The sequence below is a fragment of the Eubalaena glacialis genome, chromosome 2 (assembly GCF_028564815.1).
Source record: "Eubalaena glacialis isolate mEubGla1 chromosome 2, mEubGla1.1.hap2.+ XY, whole genome shotgun sequence".
In the NCBI taxonomy this organism is placed as follows: Eukaryota; Metazoa; Chordata; class Mammalia; order Artiodactyla; family Balaenidae; genus Eubalaena; species Eubalaena glacialis.
The window spans coordinates 25838728-25860413 of NC_083717.1; the positions used below are offsets into that span (position 1 = coordinate 25838728).

At 43.7% G+C, this 21686-nt stretch overlaps 1 protein-coding gene across 1 annotated transcript in view; it reads left to right on the forward strand.

The window, feature by feature from the left end:
* IL2RA (interleukin 2 receptor subunit alpha) overlaps positions 1-18221 on the forward strand; it is a 41442-nt gene extending 23221 nt beyond the window's left edge. The window contains exons 2-8 of the mRNA XM_061181656.1: positions 5787-5969; positions 7593-7706; positions 9874-10095; positions 11238-11324; positions 11668-11739; positions 12940-13006; positions 18163-18221. Coding sequence (XP_061037639.1) covers positions 5787-5969; positions 7593-7706; positions 9874-10095; positions 11238-11324; positions 11668-11739; positions 12940-13006; positions 18163-18187 — 770 coding nt within the window. The 3' untranslated portion in view covers positions 18188-18221. The remainder of the gene's footprint in view (positions 1-5786; positions 5970-7592; positions 7707-9873; positions 10096-11237; positions 11325-11667; positions 11740-12939; positions 13007-18162) is intronic.
* The last annotated feature ends 3465 nt before the right edge of the window (positions 18222-21686 follow it).

Sequence of the window (21686 nt, forward strand, 5' to 3'; positions counted from 1 at the left end):
TACCTGTAGCATTCATTTTTTTCATTTTCTTAATGCCTTTGGAAGAGCAGAAGTTTTAAATTTACTATTACTTTATGGTTAGCGCTTTTTGTGTCTTCCCTAGGAAATCTTTGCCTATCCCTAGCTTGCAAAGCTATTTGCCTTTATGTTCTTTTAGAAACTTAATAGTTTTATCTTTTATGTTTACATCTATAATGTATGGATTTGGTGTATGGATGGATCTTTTATGTTTAAATATATAATAAAGTTAATTTTTGTATGTGGAGTGAAGTTCTTTTTTCCCTATACAATTATCATTTGTTCCAGAAGCATTTGTTGAGGTTTTCCCTTCCCTCATTGAATTGTCATGGTGTGTTTGTAAAAAATCACCTGAATATACCTATGTCAGTCTATTTCTGGATTTTCTATTCTGTTCCATTATTCTATTTGTCTATCCTTTATCAATATGTACTGTCTTGGTCATTGAAGCTTTATAGAAAGTCTTGATATCAGATGATGTGAATCCTCCAAATTTGTACATCATTTTAAGATTGTCTTAAAATTCTAGGTCTTTGTGTCTTGCCAAATTTCTACCAAAAAGTGTGTTGGATTTTTTTTTATTGTAATTGCATTGAGTTTATTGACCAATTTAAGATAAGTTGACATCTTTAAAAAAAAAAATCTCCCAATCCATAAACATTGTGCATTTCTCCATTTATATAATTCTTTATGTTAGCAGTGTTTCAGAACTTTCAGTTTAAAGGCCTTGCGAGTTTTCAGTAAATTTATTCCTGAGTATGTTATGTCTTTTCATACTATTGTAAATGGGATTGTTTTAAAATTTTTAATTTTCTAATTGGTGGCTCACAGTATAACCACAAGTGATTTTTGTATATTGAGATTGCTAAATTTGCTAAGTTCTCATAGTTATTTTGGAGATTTCTCAGTAATTTCATGTAACCAACCAAGTCATCTGTGACTAATGTTTCTTACTTTGAAATCTACTCTCTGATATAAATATAGCCACACCTGGCAACAGATGCCTGTTTTTGTAAATAAAATTTGGTATAACTATTCTTCTCTCAGTCTCCACAGCAGGGAGTTGGTTCTAAGTCACAGGGTCCTGCCCTGTTCATATTCAGCCCAGCTGCAGGATTAAAAACCCAAAGAGTATCCTCACACACACTTCTGCCCCCCTCCTCTCTAGAGCCCCATCCCACAAATTCCACCCATGCCAGCAGCCTAGGGCTCTGATTTTTTCCCTCTTCAGGTCAGTGAGGCCACCACTCTGCTAGCTCCACTTTGGTGCTACCTGGCAGGAAAGTGACCCAGGAGGAAAGCCATGGTAATGGTGGGCTCACTTCATGTGCTTCCTTCCTCTCAAATAATGCTGTGCTGCACTGCCCGTTGCTAAATGCCTGCAAACGCTTTTTCACATATTTTGTCTGGTTTTAAAGTTGTTTTCAGCGGGAAGATAAATTTTGTCATGGTCGGAAGCAGAAGTCCTCATGGGCTGTTTTTCTTTTTCCCTTCAATTATTTTATCTAGCTCAGGGAATGTCCATTGTGTGCTTGTAAGTTGTTCTTTTTTAACAGTTTTAGGTTCACAGTAAAATTGAGCAGAAGGTACAGAGATTTCCCATATACTCCTGACATCACACATGCACAGCCTCCCCCATTGTCACATTATCAACATCCCCCACCAGATTGTACGTTTGTCACCATTGATAAACCTACACTGATGCATCATCATTGCCCAAAGTCCATAGTTTACATTAGGGTTCACTCTTGGTGTTGTATATTCTATGGGTTCGGACTAATAGGTATCCATTATTATGGTGTCCTACAGAGTAATTTCACTGCCCTAAAAATCCTCTGTGCTCCACATATTCATCCCTTCCTCCTCCCTAACCCCTGGCAACCTACCAATTCTTTTTACGACCTTCATAGTTTTTCCTTTTCTAGAATGTCATATAGTTGGACTCATACAGTGTATAGCCTTTTAAGATTGTCTTCTTTCACTTAGTAATATGCATTAAAGTTTCCTCTATGTCTTTTCATGGCTTGAGAGTTCATTTCTTTTTAGCACTGAGTAACATCCCATTGTCTGAATGTACCACAGCTTATTTATCCACTCATTTACTGAGGGACATCTAAGATTGCTTCCAAATTTTGACAATTATTAATAAAGCTGCTAGAAACATCCGTGTGCAGGTTTTTTTGTGGACTCAGCTTTTCAACTCCTTTGGGTAAATACCAAGAAGCATGATGGCGGGATGGTACATTAAGAGTATGTTTAGTTTTGTAAGAAACTGCCAAAACTGTCTTCCTAAGTGTCTGTACCATTTTGCTTTCCCATCAGCAATGTATGAGGGATTCTGTTGCACCACATCCTCACCAGCATTAGGTGTTCTGAACTTTGGTCATTCTAAAGGTGTGCAGTGGCATCTTATTGTTGTTTTAATTTGCTTTTCCCTGATGACATGATGTGGAACATCTTTTCATATACTTATTTGCCATCTGTATATCTTCTTTGGTGAGGTGTCTGTTCAGGACTTTGGCCCATTTTTTTCAATCAGGGTTCTTATTGCTGAGTTTTAAGAGTTCTTTGTATATTTTGGATAACAGCCCTTTATCATATAAATATTTTCTCCCAGTCTGTGGCTTGTCTTTCCATTCTCTTGACAGTGTCTCTTAAGAGCAGAAAAAATTTTTTTTCCGTTAAATCAGGATTTATTTTTTTTAAAGCATATGGTAACAAGAAAATAACACAAAAACAAACACCCTACTCCTCTTTTTTGTTTGTTTTGTTTTACTTTTTTTTACTGAAGTATAGTTTATTTACAATGTTGTGCCAATCTCTGGAAATTTTTTTATTTTAATGAGGTCCAGATTCTCAATTCTTTTTTTCATGGACTGTGCCTTTGGTGTTGCATCTAAGAAGTTGTCACCAAACCCAAGGTCATCTAGACTTTCTCCTATATTATCTTCAAGGAGTTTTATAGTTTTGTGTTTTACTTTTAGGTCTGTGATCCATTTTGAGTTAATATTTGTGAGGGACATAAGACGTGTGTTTAGTTTAGTTTAGTTTTGTTTTGTTTTTGCATGTGAATGTCCAGTTGTTCTAGCACCATTTGTTGAAAAGACTGTCTTTGCTCCATTGTATTGCCTTTGCCCCTTTGTCAAAGATCAGTTGTTCTATTTCTGGACTCTCTATTCTGTTCCACTGATCTATCTGTCTATCCTTTCACCAATACCACACTGTCTTGATTAATGTAACTTTATAGTGAGTCTTGATGTCAGGTAGTATGTCCTCCAACTTTGCTCCTTTCAGTCAATATTGTGTTAGCTATTCTGAGTCTTTTGTCTCTTCATATAAACTTAGATTCAGTTTGTTGACATCCACCAAATAAGTGGCTGGGTATTTTATTGGGATTGCCTTGAATCTATAGATCAAGTTGGGAAGAACTAACATATTGACAATATTGAATCTTCCTATCCATGAACATGGAATATCTCTCCATTTATTTAGCTCTTCGTTGATTTATTTCATCAGAGTTTTATGGTTTTTCCTCATGCAGATCTTGTACATCATTTTTTTTTTTTTTTTTTTACTTATACCCAAGTACTTCATTTTTGGGGTGCTAATGTAAATGGTATTGTGCTTTTAATTTCAATTTCCTCTTGGTCATTGCTGGTATTTAGCAAAGAGGTTGACTTTTGTATATTAGCTTTGTATCTTGTAACCCTGCTGTAATCACTTATTAGTACGAGGAGGTTTTATTTTTGGTCTATTCTTTCAGATTTTCTACATAGATAACATGTCTTCTGCAAACAAAGACAGTTTTGTTTCTTCCATCCCAATCTGGATACCTTTTATTTCCTTTCCTTTTCTAACTGCATTAGCTAGGACTTCCAATATGATGTTGAAAAGCAGTGGTAAGAGGGAACATCCTTGCCTTGTTCCTTCATTTGGCTTTTCTGATTATTACACACATCTTGTTTTAGCAACAGATTTACCTTCCGATACTTAAATTGTTGGTTGGTATTGACGTATGATAAGTGCCAGCGAATGGTACTGATGATATGGGCTGTAGGGAGAGATGAACTTTTGCAGGAGTTAAGGGTTAAGGTAAAACTCAGCCCAGTTTCTATCTGGACATTTTCTTTTTCTGGACAGGAAAAAAAGGGAGTGGAACTAGTACCTATTCTTTTTCTTTTTCTTTTTAAATTAATTTTATTGAAGTACACTTGATTTACAGTGTTGTGATCATTTCTACCATACAGGAAAGTGGTGCAGTTATACATACATATATACATTCTTTTTCATGTTCTTTTCCATTATGGTTTATCACAGGATATTGAATATAGTTCCCTGTGTCATACAGTAGGACCTTGTTGTTTATCCATTCTATATATGATAGTTTGCAACTGACTAGCATCTATTCTATGCCTATTATGTGCCAGGTGCTCTGCAAGTTACCTTAATATGTTATTTCATGTAATATTTAAAAGAAATCAGTAAAATAATTATTATACCCATTTTACAAAAAAGGAAGCCAAGTCTTAGATAAGTAAAAACAATAAAGCTGTATAGCTAGTAAGCTGGTAGAACTACAATTTAGAAACCCATCCTTCTCCCCTTTCCACCATGCTGTGTTTCTTGCCTTATTATGATTATTATAATTCCTGGAATTTACATTATGTTACATGTTCCTCTACAACTGCTGGCCCAGTGAGCCATTCAAACTGCTTTTGTTTAGTCCCTTCTTGGTTAGAGGTGGGACAAGCTGTCCAGGTTCACCTCACCTTCTTAAGGGTGTCAGGAGGGTCCCGCATCTTGGATGGGGGTGGTTTCCAGGATGACAAGATGCTGGGCAGACTGTGAGGGCTCACAGAAGGTCTACTCCACCCCGAGTGATTAATAGACGATTGGCAGATGGTCCTCTGCCAGCAGCGAGTGCAGCAACCTGCCCAGACCCTGTGCCCGTTTGCTGGGTGGCGAGGCCAGCTGTGGGAGCCCCGGCTGCCTCCCTTTTTTCTGTTTCCTGTGGTCCTTCCTGTCTGCTTCCTTTATCCAGCCTGTGACTTTTTCCTGAAAAATCTCATCTCTTGAAGCAGGAGAGTTTGTCGCGAGATATACAATGGAATCATTGCTCTGATGAGACCAGCACCTTTTCCTCCCATAATAGTTGGGTGTTCAGCCACTTTTTCGAGGGTCTTTAGTGGGAAGCCAGAGACCATTTTTGGGGGTGAGGGAGGGTCAGGTCTTCGTGGTGTGAGAAGGAATTTGGTAAACTTAGAGGTGGGTTGGTGGGTGAGAAACACACATTTCCTACTCACCAGACATTGAGTGAAGCACTTTACAAATATTTCTTCAAAAAAAAACCTTACAGAATCATTAATTACAGAAAGTCAGACAATCTTTATTTCCTTCAAAGTATGTCTCACAGACACATTTCATCCCTCAATTAAATCCATGTGGTTCGTCCCTCCCTTTCCTCATATCCCTTGTGCCCCCTCATTCTATACTTGCTCGGCAGGAGGCATATTCAGAATAAAACCTCATTCGTTTCCATTCATTTAGTTTAAAAGACACTGTAGTTTGGAGATGAACTTGGCTGAAGTTAAATTTTGATCCATCTCTGATATGAAGGTTTCTAAAGAAGCTTCAACAGCCTTAGTTTCTCTCCAGGAAACAGTGGGGTACATACAAACCCCTTAAATCGAGCGAAGGAACGTGTGATTCGATCATATGCCCACGTTTGGAAGCTCCTGGACTCCTAAGGTGCCTTTTTGTCTTGGCAGATGCTTGTCTTGAAGACCCACCGAGTCTCAGAAACGCCACGTTCAAGGTCCTCAGGTACGAGGTGGGCACCATGATAAACTGTGACTGCAAGAAAGGCTTCCGCAGAAGGTCGCCCTTCATGCGCTGCACGGGAAACTCCAGCCACTCTGCCTGGGAAAACAGATGCCACTGCGACAGCACCTGTAAGTGTTTCCATTTGTAACCCCGGAGGGAAGGAGAAAAACTGTAGCAAAGAGGGAGGCAGGGCTTCAACTATTATTCGCACGGCCCTACAGACAAAAACTGGCCACCCCATCTACGTGAAAACTAATGTTGGTGGTTCCCAGAATAGTCATTCACTGAACAGATATTGAATGAGTGTCTCCTAGTTCCAAGACCTGTTCCAGGTACTTGGGGATATGACAGACCCAGCCCTCAAGGAACCTATACTTCGGGGGAAGGGAGGGAGGACAGACATTACACTAATAATTACTAAACAACTAAAAATAATTCTAGTTCACAATGATGTGAATGTAGCTTGTGCCACTGAACTGTACACTTAAAAATGGTTACTATGGTAAATTTTATGTTATGCATATTTTATCACAATTTTTTTATTGAAGTATAGTTGATTTACAATGTTGTGTTAGTTTCAGGTGTACAGCAAAGTGATTCAGTTTTGTGTATACACACACACTTTTTCAGATGCTTTTCCGTTATAGGTTATTACAAGATATTGAATATAGTTCCCTGTGCTTTACAGTAAATCCTTGTTACTCATCTATTTTATATATAGTAGTGTGTATCTGTTAATCCCATACTCCCAATATATCCCTCCCCCACTTTTTCCCTTTGGTGACCATAAGTTTGTTTTCTATGTCTGTGAGTCTGTTTCTGTCTTGTAAATAAGTTCATTAGCACTATTGATTAGATTCCACACATAAAAGATATCATATGATATTTGTGCTTCTCTGACTGACTTATTTCACTTAGTATGATAATCTCTAGATCCATCCATGTTGCTGCAAATGGCATTATTTCATTCTTTTTTATGGCTGAGTAGTATTCCACCATACATATACATATATATATACACACACACACACACACACACACACACACACACATATACTACATCTTCTTTATCCATTCATCTGTCAGTGACATGTTGCTTCCATGTCTTGGCTATTGTAAATAGTGCTGCTATGAACATTGGGGTGTATGTATCTTTTCGAATTAGAGTTTTCATCTTTTCTGGATATATACCCAGGAGTGGGACTGCTGCATCATATGGTAGCTCTATTTTTAGTTTTTTAAGGACATCCATACTGTTCTCCATAGTGGCTGCACCATTGTCATTGCTTTAGGAGGGCCTCTCTCTAGCTTTTAAATGAACTGCCTTGGGAAACAGAGGAGTGGGCGGGCTGTTGAATTAATAGCTCCTCTCGCTGCCACACTCACCCCCACGTACAGTGTTGATGGGGTTGATGGCCAGAATGGAGTCCCTTTTGGAGAGACACACAGACACAAACAATTCCACCAGAAAAATCTCAGCTCCTTCAGAAACACGTTGTAGGCCATTGACATCATGTACAGGAAACCTGACTGACAGGCCAGTGCTGCACTGGCCGTGAACAGGCCCCCTGAGAGCCCCCCAAGGGCAGGGTGTGTGGGGCTCATCTTTATAACCCCAGTATCCCCCGATGTTGCCTGGCACATCACAGGCCCTAGAAAGACGCTCTTTTTGAGCAAATGAATACATGAAGAGCGTATTCTCTTTTAAACTTTTGTGAAGCTCTCTTCTTCATTCCATCCATACTCTCTAGCCTCCCCTAAGACCCCAGGAAAACAAGTTACTCCTGGACTCAAAGAACAGAATGAAGAAAAAACCACAGAAATGCAGAGCCAAATGCAGCCCATAGACCAAGCTAACCTTCCAGGTGAGAGGGGACCCATTCTCTTGCAGGTACAGGATGTGTGCCGCAAAGGAGGAGGATCTGTCCTGCTGTCCTCTTTCCTAAGGTTGTCATGTAGACAAGAACTATTGTGTAGTGTCTGCAGGCTGTTTGCTCAGCATTTCAAGCCACTCTTACAGCAGCCAACCTGGGCTCTGGGTTGCCTCCGGGTTTGGGAACTGGCCAAATAGAACTCAATTCAATTCAATTCAACTCACTTCATTTCAATTCAATTCAAAAAGCATGTTTGGGGACAAACTGTGCCAGGCACTGCAGCCAGACAATACAAACCTGAGTAGAAGGTCATCCCTGCCCTCAAAGAGATGCTGTGTTTTCCCCTTAAGTACAAGGCAGTGAACTCCAAGCAAAGCAATTTACTTCCAGACATTTCTTACAGGACAGGGTTGTGAAGTGGGCGGTGCCACACTGGTGCCTCTGGAAGCTGCGGACAAACACTTCCTAGTTAATAGGCTGTGGCCCAGCGAGTTGCTGCCCCAACTAACTTCCCAAAATTAATAATGTTGAAGTCAAGCCATAACATCAGGAAGAAAGAGAGCCCATTAGGAAAACCTGAGCCTTGTGGGGGACCAGCTGACCTTACAAGACCCTATGGTCCTATGCTAATTTTATAACCTTACGAAGAACTTTATGACATTGTATATAATCTCATTTGAACCTCAGAAGCCAGTGAGTCAGGAGCAGGAAATATTACTTCAATTCACTGAATAAATTGAGACACAGAGACATTTAAAGACTTGGCTAAACTCACATAATAGGACTGAAATAAGGCCTCGGGTCTCCTGAATTAGAACAGGGATCTTGCTACTGATTATTTAAACTAGTCTGAGTTTATTTTCATCTTCTATTAATTAAAAAAATTAAAACCCAATGACTAATCCAAGGACTACGCTGCAACATGCTGTTTCCAGCCCTTTTCACTCTGACTTTGTGCTGGAACAAGGTTTCCGAACACATTTAATTATTTGTTTCTCCCTGTTTCTCCCACATCACCTTCCACAATTACTGAAAGCTTTCTCAAGAGGTCAAAGTTTACTGTCCTTACTCAAGAGATAACCAGCTGGCTCTGGCTAAGGGATACTTCACGGATTGTCTTAATGTGGAGGTTTTCACTTGAAAGAAGCAAACCCAATTCAAATGGGTTCAGACGGTTATGAATTTTACTGACTGTAAAGGCAATTTGATTCTGAGACTGAAACACACGTTCAGTCATGATTTGCAAGGTGCTGCACTGAGCAGACCACCCGGGATGGGACCACTCGGCCTCCTGCTGTAGAGGGTTACAGAGGGTGCTGGGAAAGGTTATATGGGTCCTTGGGGTTGTGGAAGGTCAGAGCATATATGCAGTTTCACACTTCTGGGCTTAGAGGGACCTGTGGTCCATATGTCCAGATTTGGCGGGGGCGGGGGTTGGATTCTGGGATTAAATCAGAGCAGGACATGATCTCCGAGGTTAAAGGTCAGCCAGGCTTGGGTTTTAGTTGGGTGAGTGGAAAGTTACTGGGCATGGGAGTTTCCAGAGCTCTTAAAAGGGCCCACCTGGGTCAAGCTTCAGGCACGGCTTGATCACGGATCAGGCTCCATTTCTCCAATATCATCTCAGTGCTCCCCTCCTCCTGGCTTTGGATTTGTCCCCAGTCCTTCCGCCGCAGCCCCAAGATGACCACCAGCTGCAACTCACTTAGCAGTGGGGAGCCAGAAGGTCTCCACATTTCATTGGCCCAGATTGGCTTGAGCCTGCCTTTAGCCCTAAACTGAGACCACCGTTTGCATGCCTGTCTACTTATCAAATCTCTCACCATCAGCAGAAGTAATTGCTCATTTCTCTGCATTCTGAGAGCAAGAGTCTGTCTCTTGGCTGTCATCCTCACCACGTTCTGCCTGTATGTGCTTCCTTACCAGATCCACTGTCTGCTCCTTGCAGGGGGACTGGGTCGTTATGCCTTTTCACAACGTGTCTAGCAAAGGTCCTAACACATAGATGTTATCAATACTTACTGGAAGGAAGGAAGGAAGGGAGGGAGGAAGGGGACAAAGAAAAGAGTAAGAACCATGGTCCAGTCTCTAGGAAGAGGCAACCTGGACTCACAATGTCTCCCCAACTTGCCTTTGGAATTTCCTTTCCCTCTTCCAGGTCACTGCAAGGAGCCTCCACCATGGGAACATGAACGTGAACCTTTGAAGAGAATTTACCATTTCATGGTGGGGCAGACAGTTTACTACCAGTGCACTCAGGGATTCAGGGCCCTACAGGGAGGCCCTACCAAGAGCACCTGCAAGATGATCTATGGGAACATGAGGTGGACCCAGCCCAAGCTTGAGTGCATAAGTGAAAGGGAGAACAGTCAGTTTCCAGGTATGGAGATGCCCCCTGCCAGGTCCACCACCTTGCTGCTTCCATCGGGCGGACCAGGCTGGAATCCCTGACCCACCCGCTACGTGACCTTGGGCAAGTCTCTTCCTCTCTTGGGGCCTCTGTTTTTTCTCATTCTAGAAAATAACTAGATAAACTCCAAGGTCTTCATCACCTGAGGTCCCCTGTACCCTGATGGGGATAAATAGCAGGAGATGGAAGAGGAAGAAAGGTCTTCCGAAGCCCCCCTGGGTGCTACCTCACTGGTGATCCTGCTGCCCCCTTTTCTAGCTGATCCTGAAATTTTCCTTCTGCCTCTAAGCTACCAAGACTTCCTCATTCAAAAAGGAAAGTCCACATGCCATGCACACATTTCCAACTTGCAGATACATAATGGAAATCTATTATTTGTGCCATGTCACACCATTAGCATGCCCCCTCCTCTTGCGTGAGTCCCACTTGAGCTTTGCCAAAGTGCAAATGTGCAGGGAAGGGACTTTTCAAGCACAAACACACATGCACACGCATGCACGCTCATTCACACACGCAGACAAGCCACCTACGTTGAGGTCTTCTGCTATTTTCATTCTGAAATCGTCTTACTATGTCTACAATCAAAAGTCACTTCCATTTGACCCTAAGTGTTAGTGGTTTCTTTGCTCACCCCGGTTTCCGAGACCCCACATCTCCCTCTTGGATCTTCTAGGGAGGCTGCTGTGTTTCTTTCCCATAGCCTGACCCCCATGAGCCCACTGCACGCCAGGCGTGTCCACGAGCAATGGGGAACCTGTCACAGAGAAAAGCTCTCCTTTTGTGCATTTCTACTTCGTTTAATGGTTCGATGGTATTTGTATTATGATGACCCGTTTCCAAGCCACAGAAGGAAACCAGAGCTGAGTAGGCAGCGTGGGGAGAAAGTTGCTCAGAGTTCTGTAGAAAGCCAGGGTCAGGGTCACAAAATTCCCTCCCTCCTGCTCTGCTGCGGCCACTGAGCCACTTCGCTGTGACCCTAATGGGGAACCGAGAACTGAGACTCACACCTCAGCTAGTGCACCTGGGGTCAGCTGAGGAGGCCAGGGAGGGGGTGGACATGAGACCTCCACTCCCACCTTCTGTTCCACAAGCATCCTTACTCTCTCCTCCAGGTGATGAAGAGCCTCAGGAGAGCACAGATGCTCCCCCTGGCAGTGAAACTTCTTTTCCCTTAACAACGAGGATGGCAGGTACCACAGGTATGGCTGGAGTTTCTTGGAAGATAAAAGGTTGGCTATTAAACCATGATGCAGGATAAGGGGAGGAGTTGGCCGGGAGCTGCCCGTAGGTGCTAGAGATGATCACACACCTGCGTGCAACCTCCCAGTCCTCAAACACCGCCAGTGTCGGAGGAGAAACAGGATGAGGGCGGCACCTCGAGGCAGAAGAACGAAATGTTCAAATATTGGCCCCAGGCTCCCCCGGTCTCTCCTAGCTCTCCAGTAGCCTCCGAGCCCCCAGCCCCGAGAAGCCTGGACTCTCCCAGCCCTGTGCAGCCCCACGACCAGCAGTGACTAGCACCCTTCTCTCTCTTTTGCACAGATTTCCAAACACCCACAGAAGTGGCTGCGACCATGGATACGTTCATATTTACAACCGAGTATCAGATCGCAGGTGGGTAGTGACAAAACGTGCACCAGACAGAGACCAGGGGACGTTTGCTTGGTGGGTTGGTGAGTTGCTTGGTTAGTTACTATAAACTAGCTCTTTACACTATATAATGTTTATAAAAGTCAAAGACGAATCCAGATAGTAACATGACTCGGAATCACAGGCACCGGTTGTAGTGAGTTAGGAGTGAGGTCTCAAACCAGCCTCAGCCAGTGCCTCCCAACCAGATCCTAGAGGACGAAATACCCGGCACCTGTGTGTGAGGGGAGGCCAGGATGCGGGGATGTGGTAGAACCAGCGGAAGAGGAAGAAGCATGCCATCAACACTCCAGGTGTTTCCTGGTGGGAGGCAAAAACGGGCTTTGAGAAAAAAACAAAACAAAGACCAAAACCGAGCTCTTAGAAACAGAGCAGAATGCTGGTGACCAGGGGCTGGAGGTGGGGTAAATGGGGAGGCGGGTGTCAGAGGGCACAAACTTCCAGTGAGAAGAGGAGCAAGTCTGGGGATGGAACGTAGAGCGTGGTGATCACAGCTAACAACGCTGTATTGCAGACTTGAAAGTTGCTAAGAGTAAATCTGAAATGTTCTTGGCCCAAAAAAGAAATGGTAATTACAATACATTTTGCAATGTATAAGTGTATCAAAGCAACACATTGCACACCTTAAACTTAGACAACGTTACACGTCAATTATATCTCATAGGGGAGGGGGGTGAGTGGAGACAAACAGGCTTCGAGGCACATCTAAGACACATAGACAGATGGACGTATGGATAACTTGACAGTTTCAGGACTACAGGAAAGCAGCATCTGGGAAATAGATCACTTTCAGGAGATGCTAAGTGTTTATCATGTATCTTTATATTTCAACATTTCTTTTACCCATCGCGGGCCTCACTCACGGCCTCTTTAACTGAGGCCGGGACTCTGAAGCTTTCTGAAGAGGGTGCCTGTCAGCTGCTCCCCGCGGAAAGAGTGGAGCCCCCTGCGGAAAGGCTTGTGCCCTTCCAGTCCACACCCCCAGGCCCTGGTCCTGGAGCCTCCAGGGAAACTCTGCCGGGAGGGAGCCGCGTTCTGAAAAGGGGCGGCACAAACCGCAGCGCTCACCTCTCCGCGAGCCCTTTGCTGGGGGTGGGGACGGATACAAGGGGACTGGCTCTCAGCCCCACGGCCCCCTTCCCTGACCTGCCTGTCCGTCCACAGTGGCCGGCTGCATCCTGCTACTCATCAGCATCCTCCTCCTGAGCGGCCTCACCTGGCAGCAGAGATGGTGAGTCCCCGGTGAGCAAGGAAGCCCCGCCCACGCTGGGGGGAGGGGGAGCGCCGCGCAGGAAAGCACCTGGGCAGGAACCCCCTCCCCCCAGCCCACCCCCTTCCTCCCTGACCACCAGGGGTTTGGGGAGCAGCAGAGGGAGAATTGGCCAGTGCATGCCTTCCCAGAGTCGACCCACAGAATTACAGCCGCAGGGAAATGGGAAAGCCACGGAAGCGAACATCCACTGAGCGCCTACTGTATGCCAGGGTCCATGCTTATCTTGCGAACATTATGGCAACCTGAAACCTTTGCTACAGCAGCTCCGGCAGGTTAAGCAACGTGGACAAGGTTGCACAGCAGAGGCCCAAACTGCAACCTCTGTCTAGTGCCCAGGACCTCTTTGCCCCTGTCACCTGGCAGCAGAGAACCAAGGGCAGCGTCCGCCCTGGTCCTCTCCTGCGCTCCCCACCCCCCAATGCAGACGCTCACACCAGAGCCCCCTAGACCGGGAACCTGACCCACACGACCCCACGTGTGGACTTATTTGCATTAACTCTCCCCGGCTGCAGAGGAGAACAACCTGGAGAGATTTTAAAAATACCAATGCTTGGGTGGGCCCCAGACATCAGTACTTTTTTTTTTTTTAATTGAGATAAAATTCTTCATTTTAACCATTTTAAAGTGTGTAACTCAGTGGTTTTCAGCACTGTTGTGATACACCACCAGTATCTAATTCCAGAACATTCCATCACCCCAAAAAGAAAACCCACATTTCCCAATTCCCCATCCCCCCCCCCCCCATTCCGTGGCCACCACCGATCTACATTCCATCTCTATGGATTTGCCCGTTCTGGACATTTCATGTAAATGGAACCATGAACGTACTGTATGCCCTGTTGTTACTGGGACGTTAGTACTTTTTAAAAGCTCCTCAGTTGCATCTAATACATACACATCCAGTTTAGATAACCCCGAGCTGGACCCGTGGTTCTGAAACGTGAGTGCCTCAGAATCTCCCAGGGGAGCTTGTTTTTTTTAATTGAAGTACAGTTGATTTACAGTGTTTCAGGTTTACAGCAAAGTGATTCAGATACATATAAATACACGTATATATACTTTTTCAGATTCTTTTCCATTATAGGTTATCACAAGATACTGAATATAATTCTCTGTGCTATACAGTAGGTTTTCATTGTTTATCTATTCTATATATAGTATCTCTTAATCCCAAATTCCTAATTCCCTGTGGGCTTCTTAAAGCAGAGCCTGCCAAGCCTACCCCCAAAGTCCCTGATTCAGCAGGTCTGGGGTGGGGCCTGAAATTTTACATGTCTAACAAATGCCCAGGTGATGCCAATGCTGCTGGTCCAGGGACCAAACTTTGAGACCCACTGCACTAACAGTGTTAAGAATCAAGAGAGTGAAATCATTTCACACACACACACACACAGAGTCAGTCTCTTCCTCCCTTTAGACAGAGGACTATGGAGACCTAGCTTGTCACTCTCCCCACCTCCCAGGGCATCCCCTACCCCCTCCACACCGAGTGCACTCTGCCAACCCTGATATAAACCCCCCAGAAGACCCTGAGAAGACAGAGTCACCCCGCCCCACCCCGCCAAGAACCAAAGCCCTCCGACCCCACAGCCTGCCTAGCCAGAGAGAAATCATCAGATTCCTTCCATTCTTATCTTGATCGAAAGGCCCATGATAAACTCCTGGTTTTCCTTGTGTCAATTAAAAAGCACAAATGATTGCAACACAAAGGAGAAACCATCTAGGGTTGTTGTGTTAGGAATTATTCGCATACCCGGCAACCTACCAATCCCTCTACGTGTTAGCTGATTCCTGATGCGTTTTTATAGGATTCCGTGAGATGATGCAGGTAAATTGCCCAAGATGTTATCTTTATGCCACACACAGATCCTCTCCTTCCCTCACTGACAGGACCTAATACCTATCAAGGATCTCTGTATTTGGTAGCTTAAAGACCCAAACCTTCGGACACAAAAGGATGAAGCTATTTGGGAGTGGGAAAGGTTTGGACTTGATGTTGTGAAACCAAGAGCTGCCTGAAACTATATGAGTTTCCAAGATCTCCCAGAATTGCAATCTTCCAGGAGACCTAAACAGACACCTCAAACTGACCCAGAGAGCTGGTCCCAAAGCCTTCCTAGAATTGAATTTCATCTGCTGGTGCCCTCTTGTGGCCAAGCGGAAATACTACATTTGATTTTTTAAATTTTTTAAAGCAATTACTAGGAGCTGACTTACACCAGCTCCTGAGAGCCAAAAGCTAGATGTTCTGGAATTTTGAGAACTGCTTTTAAGCATAGCCATTATTAAAAATTAAAGTACATAAACTTACAGTTAAATAAATTATATTAAAAACAAAATCAGGGACTTCCCTGGTGGTGCAGTGGTTAAGAATCCACCTGCCAATGCAGGGGACAAGGGTTCGATCCCCGGTCCGGGAAAATCCCACATGCCGCGGAGCAACTAAGCCCGTGCGCCACAACTACTGAGCCTGCTCTCTAGAGCCCACAAGCCACAGCTACTGAACCCATGAGCCTAGAGCCTGTGCTCCACAACAAGAGAAACCACCGCAATGAGAAGCCCACGCACAGCAACGAAGACGCAATGCAGCCAAAAATGAATAAATAAATAAATTTATTAAGAGAGAAAACAAAGTTAATAAGTACTCAAAATTAATCACTTTCTAATTGTTTTACTGCATTTTACTACTTTATTCTCAGGGTTATTTGCATCTGTGTATCTGTATCGAGGAAATACTATCTATATGATGGTTTTATATTGCACGTCTCTTCCCAACTCTGTATTCAAGGTAGCCTGAAACTGGGAGTGGTGGGAGTTTTTACACCATGGAAACAGGCAGCCTTTTTCAGAGAGCTGGTTGTTAAACATTTGCCAACACACCAGTTCTTGGAGCCTTGCCCCATGGGAGCTCTGAGCAAGTTAGGAAGTAACCAGATGTTCCCATGGGCTGAGGAAGGGCTGGGGAAGCCTAGGATTGTACTGTCTGATAGGGTCGCCACTAGCCACATGTGGATATTTAAGTTTAAACTTAAATAAATTAAATACAATTAAAAATTCGGCCTACGCGTTGCACTAGCCACATTTCAGGTGTTTGATAGCCACACGTGGCCACGTTATTGGACAACATAGATACAAAACATTCCCATCACCACAGAAAGTTCTTATGGTACAGCGCCAGCTAGAAAACTAGGAGTTTTCAATTCATGAAAACCCCTTAGCACAGCTAGTTGGTTTTATTATTCCTTTTAGGTAGCTATTGTCTTCCGTATACTTCCAAAAAAATTTGATAGGATATCTCCTATGTAGATGCTGGTCAAAGGGTACAAACTTGTAGTTAGAAGATGAATAAGTTCTGGGGAATCTAATGCACAGCAGAGGTGATTATAATCAACAACATTGTATTATATACTTAAAAGTTGCTAAGAGACTAGATCTTAAATGTTCTCACCACCAAGAAGAAATGACAGTTATGTGATATGATGGAAGTGTTAGCTTTAACACCACGGTGTTCATTACATCTCAATATATAAATGTATCAAATCAACACACGGTACACCTTAAACTTCCACGATGTTCTATGTCAATTATACCTCAATTTAAAAATGACTACGAGAATATCTCCTATGTACCAGGCACTTGCCAGGGGCCTAAGGATGAATACGAATGGCCCCTGCTCTCAGGAGCTTACAGATCAGTGGAGGAGAAGGGGAAAAAAATTGAGACTTTAAATGTAATTTGTTAAAGCCTAAGATTGAGGTGTTACAGGAACGAAGAGAAAGGACACCTAATCCTATATGGGGACACCCAATCCTATATGGGGACACCCAGAAGGCTTTCAGAGCTGATACCAGCGGCCAGATAAAGAACGGCAGGAGGAGAAGTAAGGCAGCCTGAAGGGCATGAGGACGTCTGGGAGGATCTAGCAGTTCTGAACACTGGGGTGTAAAGTGCACGGGGCAGTGGTGACAGTGGTGCTGTGGGAATGGCCAGGGACCAAGTCCTGGAAGATCAGGCCAGACTGAGGAGCTTGGGCCCGATCCTGAGGACTACAGCGAGCCACAGAAGCTTGATTATGCGATAAATGGTAGCACTGGCCCTCTGAACAGTCCGGCCACAATAGAGGCTGGATTTAAGGTGGGTAATGGTGGTGGCAGTTTGATTATGTTACGATGGAATAAATCCACACAGGGGACGAGGAGAGCATGAACTAGGTCAGTGGACATAAGTTAAAAAGGAGGAAAAGGACTTCCCTGGTAGCGCAGTGGTTAAGAATCCTGCCAATGCAGGGGACATGGGTGCGAGCCCTGGTCTGGGAAGATCCCACATGCCGCAGAGCAACTAAGCCCGTGCGCCACAACTACTGAGCCTGCACTCTAGAGCACGCGAGCCACAACTACTGAAGCCCACGTGCCTAGAGCCCGTGCTCCACAACAAGAGAAGCCACCGCAGTGAGAAGCCCGTGCACCACAATGAAGAGTAGCCCCCACTCACCACAACTAGAGAAAGCCCATGTTTGCTGCAACTAGAGAAAGCCCACGCACAGCAACGAAGACCCAACACAGCCAAAAATAAATGAACAAAAAATAAATTTTAAAAAAAAAAGGAGGAAAAATATCAAGAAATACGTGAGTCAAGTTAGCAGGATTTGGTGGCTGATCAGAAGTGAGGGTTAAGGAAGACGGTTGACTTGGGGATGACACCAGATGTTAGAGTGTTACGGGGGACTGTTGTCACTACACACTAGGATGACATGTAACGTGAGGGTCATGTACCCCGTGGGGAGTAGCCCTGGAGCAGACCCCCTCCTGTAGCCCCTTCCCTAAGACCCACCCAGCCTCCACACCTGTAATGGTCCGGGTCTCAGGCTCTTTCTCAGCCCCACTCACCACACAGTGATTGGATCATCACACTGTGAGGACCACGGGGCTGCCAGTCTTGACCTCTAGAGGGGTGGTCAGCATGTGGGAAGGTCACAGTATCCTGGGGTGGGATTTAAAGTTAGCGGTCAATGGGGGCCTCTGTTGAATGCTCCATCCATATCAGTTTGGGGTGCAGACCACATTCTTCTTGGTGTGGTATTACACCCATGACTATGACTTGTTATATCACTACAGGAAGAAGAATAGAAGGACAATCTAGAAAACCAAGGGCAAGAAGAAGCCAAGAAGAACCCGCAGATGTCATGGACCACAATCAAAATCAAGGCAGCTAAACACTCATCCAAGAGGCATCTCCTGATCCCATGGGTTCTGGAAAGCTCTGAAGTCACATCACAGGACACCAGGCACCTGCAACCCCATCGTGAAGCCAGCTCTGTAGTATCAACGAGTGAGCTTGACCTGCGTGTAGGCAGCAAGTCCAAGGTCACTGGAGGAACGAGGAGGAAAAACCAGAACTCTTGGTCCTATTTTCATGTGTATGTGTTCATTAAAGCATGACCGGCATGGAACTCTCTCCATACCATGTATAATACAAAGAAGAGTAGCTTCATGCTAAGTTCATCCCAACTTCCCAGTTTAGAAATCCCAAGGAAAACCCTAGCACTAATGTAAATAGACACACACGCTCTCTACCCTATGTAACTGGACCTTGTTCCTCGGTCCACGTAGGTCCTTTCCCAGCCTCTGTTTGACTAGCCCATACTCCTGATCACATCCTTTAATGAATGCCCCCTAAGAACTCTGGATTGGTAACTAGGAATCCTTTTGACCTTAGCTCAGTGCTCTAAACTAGCCCCCCTCCACTGAACCTTCAATTCTGAGTTTCTAAAGAACAGAGTCCATGGGGGAATAGTCTTTGGGTAATACCAAAAGAGGGCAACCAAGCCCTTGGAACTGTAGAGCTTCAATATTTGAAAAGATTTCACTGGAGTTAATGTCGGGAGAAGGGGCATAAGCTAGGTCCTAGGTAATGGATTATCCCAGTCAAAAAGCTTCAGCTGTACGTGACTGATGGGCCACTTCAAGAGTTAGTTTCTCTCGGATTGCTATAAATGATACTCTGTGTTTGGCCAGCACGAATTTGATGTTTACAGACAGACACACAATGTGCAAATGTGTACATTTTCAAAGAAGTGTCATAAAAACACTGATAAGGGAGCAATACATTCAATGTTTATGGAAGGAAAGAAAGAAGGAAGTTGGGGGCGGGGGAGGGAGAGCATGTAATTATGGACAAGGTCACACCAGTGATCCTCAAACTGTTAGCACAACTATGAGCAAACCAAAATCACCTGGAGGCCTTGTTAAAACATAGAAGGAGGGACTTCCCTGTGCGCAGTGGTTAAGAATCCGCCTGCCAATGCATGGGACACGGGTTTGATCCCTGGTCCGGGATGATCCCACATGCCGCGGAGCAACTAAGCCCGTGCACCACAACTACCAAGCCTGCGCTCTAGAGCCCGCAAGTCACAACTACAGAGGCTGCATGCCACAACTACTGAAGCCCGCGCACCTAGAGCCCGTGCTCCACAAGAGAAGCCACCACAATGAGAAGCTCACGCACCGCAACGAAGAGTAGCCCCGCTCTCTGAAACTAGAGAAAGCCCGCGCGCAGCAACGAAGACCCAACGCAGCCAAAAATAAAAAACAAAACAAAACACACAAACAAAAAAAACACGGAAGGCTGGGTCCACCTCCAGAGTTTCTGAGTTACTAGGTCTGGGGTGGGGCCTGAGAATTTACATTTCTAACAGGTTACAGGTGATGCTGATGATGTTGGTCCAGGGCCACACTTTGAGAAGCACGGGGTTTATGCCTGCACCCTCAACTCTCACTGGAAAAATCAGCCTCAGGGGCTGAGATTTCAGTGCAGATTCAGACTCTTGCCAAAAATCTCAATTCTCAAGCATTTGACTTAGATGTCCAGGTTAAACAAAATCACATAATGAAGATTAATGAAAAATTTAAATCAGCAGCCAGTTTTCATTTCTGAAAGGGCAGGAAAATGTTACGAAAAAAATGGGCAGGAGTCAGCAGGTCCATATCTAGATTAAAGAACCATTTTCTGTCCTTTCTGTGACCAACCAAGTACCATCAGGTTCCATCGTCAACATCCCCCAAGTATATGTTTTCTGGGGAAACTAATGTTAAGAGGAATTTAAGACCAGAAAAAGAATTTTTTTAATCTTATTTATCTTACTTGAATAAAATTGGATTATCATTACTCATTTTGGGGGAGGGAAGTCTATGAGATCAAAATTTTTCCATAATACAGTTGACCCTTGAACAACACGGGTTTGAACTGCACAAGTCCACTTACATGTGGATTTTTTTTTTAAGTAAATTCTACAGTGCTACACAATCCATGGTTGGTTGAATCCGCAGATGCAGAATCAAGGATACAGAGGAACCACAGATACATACGGAAGGCCAACTGTAACTTACACGTGGATTTTTTACTGCACAGAGGGTCATTGCTCCCAACTCCAGTGTTGTTCAAGGGTCAGCTGTGATTAAGATGTTATTTACCTTTTTCACTCTCATTCTCTTACAAATGTATGGTGGAGTTTTCCAGAAGCTACATGATATGTGATGATGTCATCGCTCTGGTGTTAACATATAATGAGTTTATTACTGCTGTTTATAGAATAATTAATAAATAATATTTTTTAAATTTCTTCATTTTAGTGTCTAAGTATCACTAGATGTAACTGCATAACAAAACGTTTTGAGGAGCCTCAATACTTTTTAATAATATGAAGAGGTCCTGACAGATGGCTAACAAGCACATCATCATTGGTCATTTCAGAAATGCAAATCAGATATATATATATACATATATATATATAATGGAATATTACTCAGCTATAAAAAAGAATAAAATAATGCCCTTTGCAGCAACATGGATGAACCTAGAGATTATAATACTGACTGAAGTAAGCCAGACAGAGAAAGACAAATATCATATGATATCACTTATATGTGGAATCTAAAAAAAATATATGATACAAATGAATTTATTTACAAAACAGAAACAGACTCACAGACATAGAAAACAAACTGATGGTTACCAAAACGGGGGGGGGGGGGGAGGAATAAATTAGGAGCTTGGGATTAAAATATACACACTACTATATATAAAATAGATAACCAACAAGGACCTACTGTATAGAACAGGAAACTATCGTCAATATCTTGTAATAACCTATAATGGAAGAGAATGTAAAAAAAGAATATATATATATATATATATATATATATAACTGAATCACTTTGCTGTACACCTGAAACTCACACAACACTGTAAATCAACTATATTTCAATAAAAATTTTTTTAAAAAGAAATGCAAATCAAAACCATGGTGAGATACCACTTCATAACCGTTAAGACAACTTTAAGGGAAATAAAAAAGAGGAGATAACAAATGTTGACAAGGATGTGGAGAAATAGGAACCCTCATACATTGCTGGAGGGAATGTAAAATGGTGCAGCCATTGTGGTGGTTGTTCCTCAAAAAGTTAAAGAATTACCAGATGGCCCTGCACTTCCACTCCTGGGCATGTTCCGCAGGAAGGAAGAAAACCCGTGTCTGCACAGAAGCTTGTATACGACTGCTTATAACAGCATCACAGCCAAACAGTCAAGAGATGGAAACAACCCAAAGGGCCTACCAACGGAGGAATGGATAAGCAAACCA